This window comes from Gavialis gangeticus, unplaced genomic scaffold (genome assembly GCF_001723915.1).
Source record: "Gavialis gangeticus isolate Ggan-Ray unplaced genomic scaffold, GavGan_comp1, whole genome shotgun sequence".
Classification (NCBI taxonomy): domain Eukaryota; kingdom Metazoa; phylum Chordata; order Crocodylia; family Gavialidae; genus Gavialis; species Gavialis gangeticus.
The window spans coordinates 23,955,236-23,957,805 of record NW_017729011.1 but is presented as its reverse complement, the minus strand read 5'-3'; the positions used below and the strand labels follow the sequence as shown (position 1 = coordinate 23,957,805).

The window sequence follows — 2,570 nt, the reverse complement described above, 5'->3', positions numbered from 1 at the left end:
ACAAAAAGTAACTCCCTCCTTCCCTCCCCAACTGGGTGTATAAAATGGCCTGTTTTACTTCCTTTATCCTTTAAGATTTCACTCAATCAGCTTCCTGTTGGGAGCTCCAACACATGCTACAGTTTACATGGGGCAGCTGTACTGCTACTCCAGTCTGCATGGAAGTAGTAAACCAGTGCAGAGTGGTCTGTTCAAGACACTGCATTGTTCTCATACCACAGCATTTGAGTGCCTTCCAACCATACATTAAAAAACGTGACTTGTTTCTGTCACGTGTTGTTTGTGTTCGCAAAACTATTGTGAAAGAAAGGAAAATGTGATTTGCTGCTTTGCCAGGGCTAAAATAGAAAGTGTGGGATTTACTTTTTCCATGCAGGCACTCGCAGAAGATTAGCCAGTAAGTACTACATTGGAGCTGGACAGAGGTCTGGATGCTGTGGAGGCCAGTACCAGGGCTTCACATGATTTTAATTATTCTATTCTGCAAATGCTATGTTTTCCAAACCAAATATTTGGTTAAATGCAGGAAATGGCAAATTCCTGTTCCAGCCAAAAGTCTGCTCTGATCTCCCTACTCAAAGCACTTTAAAAACAAAACAAAAAACAACCCAGGATATAAAACAGTCCCATTTCTGGGACTTCCGGTTAGGCTGGGCAATATTTAAAGTAAGGCTGCAAAAAGAAGCTTCGGAAAAGAAGGCCACACTGACCACTGAGTGACTTGATAAGAAAGGTAAAAAAATAAAAACACATTAATGAGCAAAGAAGCTGACCCAAAGAAGGGAGTAGCAAAAACAGTGGCTGGATGTTTTTAGAAATAAATGTAAAAAGTTAGAGCTATTAAGGAGGCAGAGATAAAAAGAACTGAAGATGCAGATGTGCAAACTTGGCAAAAGAATCAAACAGAAATGGACGTCTCAATGGAGAGATAGATGAACACTGGTACGGAATGAAAGTCCTTCATGTATAAACACAGGGGCTGCGAGACTAGTTTTTTGTACTGACCACCAGGAGAATAACTGATGTACTGCATTGCTACCTGTCACGGGCATGTTTCACTAAGCTGTGAGACTGTTAGACTGGCTGGTGCACTGTCCAAATGACAACCAACCTCTCCAAACTCTGGCCACCACACACGAACTGGATGTTCCTTCAGCATCGCACTCGAGCCCCAGGAGGCTGCTTGCAGACAGCAGCATCTTAGAGCACACAGACCCAAGCAATCAAGAGCAATGGCAAGCAAGAGGCTACCCCACCACTCTCGTGCCTCAAAACAACACTGTTGGGTCCATAATAAGTCTCCAGATGTTACCTGTATTTTACATTCTGCTTCAACCAGCTGCAGTTTGGTTTGGGCCAGCTCAAGCTCCATTTCCCTCAGCTGGTTTTTCAGTGTCTCCTTCTCCTCATCCGTGTCCTCATCAGAACCCTCCTTGGCAGAACTGGAGACCTTCACACGCCCTTCCTTATTGAAGAACTCTCGGCAGTGCTCACAGTCATCCACTTTTTGCTAAAGCCAAAAAACATCCAGCCATGAGCACTTCTATTGAGCAAAAGCATCAGAGCTATTTCCTGACTCTGCCCCCATGCAAGCAGACCAGGAGAGCCTCAGGGACCCCGTAAAAACTTAAGGGGCTCCTTCTGCTACTGAAGGCAAGTGGGGTCAAACAGCAGGCACACGCAGCAGGCAAACAGCTTGTCACCCTCAGATCCCCATTTCTACCATGGCCTGGAGTCTATAGGCTGCCCTAGACCATTCAGGGTGGAAGAACTGGCTCTAACTGCTTAGGGCTTTGGGAGGAAGATTTAGGAAGAAAAAGCACCTAAGTCAGGCATGGTTCAAAAAAAGTTTATTAGCAAATTACTTAAAACAAATTTAAAAGATCAAAAATGCAGAGTTTTGCTGTGTGATGAGTCTTAAACAGTGAAAACTGGCTACGGGACCTAAACCTGTTCAGCCTCCACAAAAGACAGCTGAGGGGATCTGGTGGCTGTCTATAAACTGGCCAAGGGTGGCCAGCAGGCAATGGGAGAATCCCTGTTCCCCCGAGCACTACTGGGAGTAACAAGGAACAACAGCCGTAAGTTGACTGAGAGTCATTTCAGGCTAGACATCAGGAGGCACTGCTTCACTGTCAGGGTGGCCAGAATCTGGAACCAACTTCTAAGGGAAGTGGTGCTCGCCCCTACCCTGGGGGTCTTCAAAAGGAGGCTAGACGGCCACCTAGCCGGGGTCATTTGACCCCAGCATCCTTTCCTGCCCATGGAAGGGGGTCGGACTTGATGATCTGCTCAGGTCCCTTCCAACCCTACCAACTATGAAAATTTTGGTAACCTGGTCTCTTACCCGGATTTTCTCAATTTCAACTTTATTTGCTGTTTGTTGCTTCTCCAGTCGCTCGCTCAGCTGGGAACAAATCTGACAAAGCAAAATTCTGTTACAAATCATTTATAAAAGCAAAGCTTTTCTCTAAATAGAATATTAAAAGCAAAAACCAATGCCACAGCAACATTCAACTGGAAGTTTTAAGAGCTCTGGAAGTTGTGGAATTCAGACTTAAGGTTTCTGC

The 2,570-nt window shown here is 45.2% G+C and overlaps 1 protein-coding gene across 2 annotated transcripts in view; it reads right to left on the bottom strand.

Moving 5' to 3' along the window:
• RABGAP1 (RAB GTPase activating protein 1) overlaps nt 1-2,570 on the bottom strand; it is a 111,775-nt gene that overhangs the window by 7,749 nt on the left and 101,456 nt on the right. For both annotated transcript variants that reach the window (XM_019510866.1, XM_019510867.1), the window contains 2 exons: nt 2,348-2,419; nt 1,313-1,510 (listed from right to left, as the gene is read on the bottom strand). In XM_019510866.1, the coding sequence (XP_019366411.1) occupies nt 1,313-1,510; nt 2,348-2,419 (270 nt within the window). The remainder of the gene's footprint in view (nt 1-1,312; nt 1,511-2,347; nt 2,420-2,570) is intronic.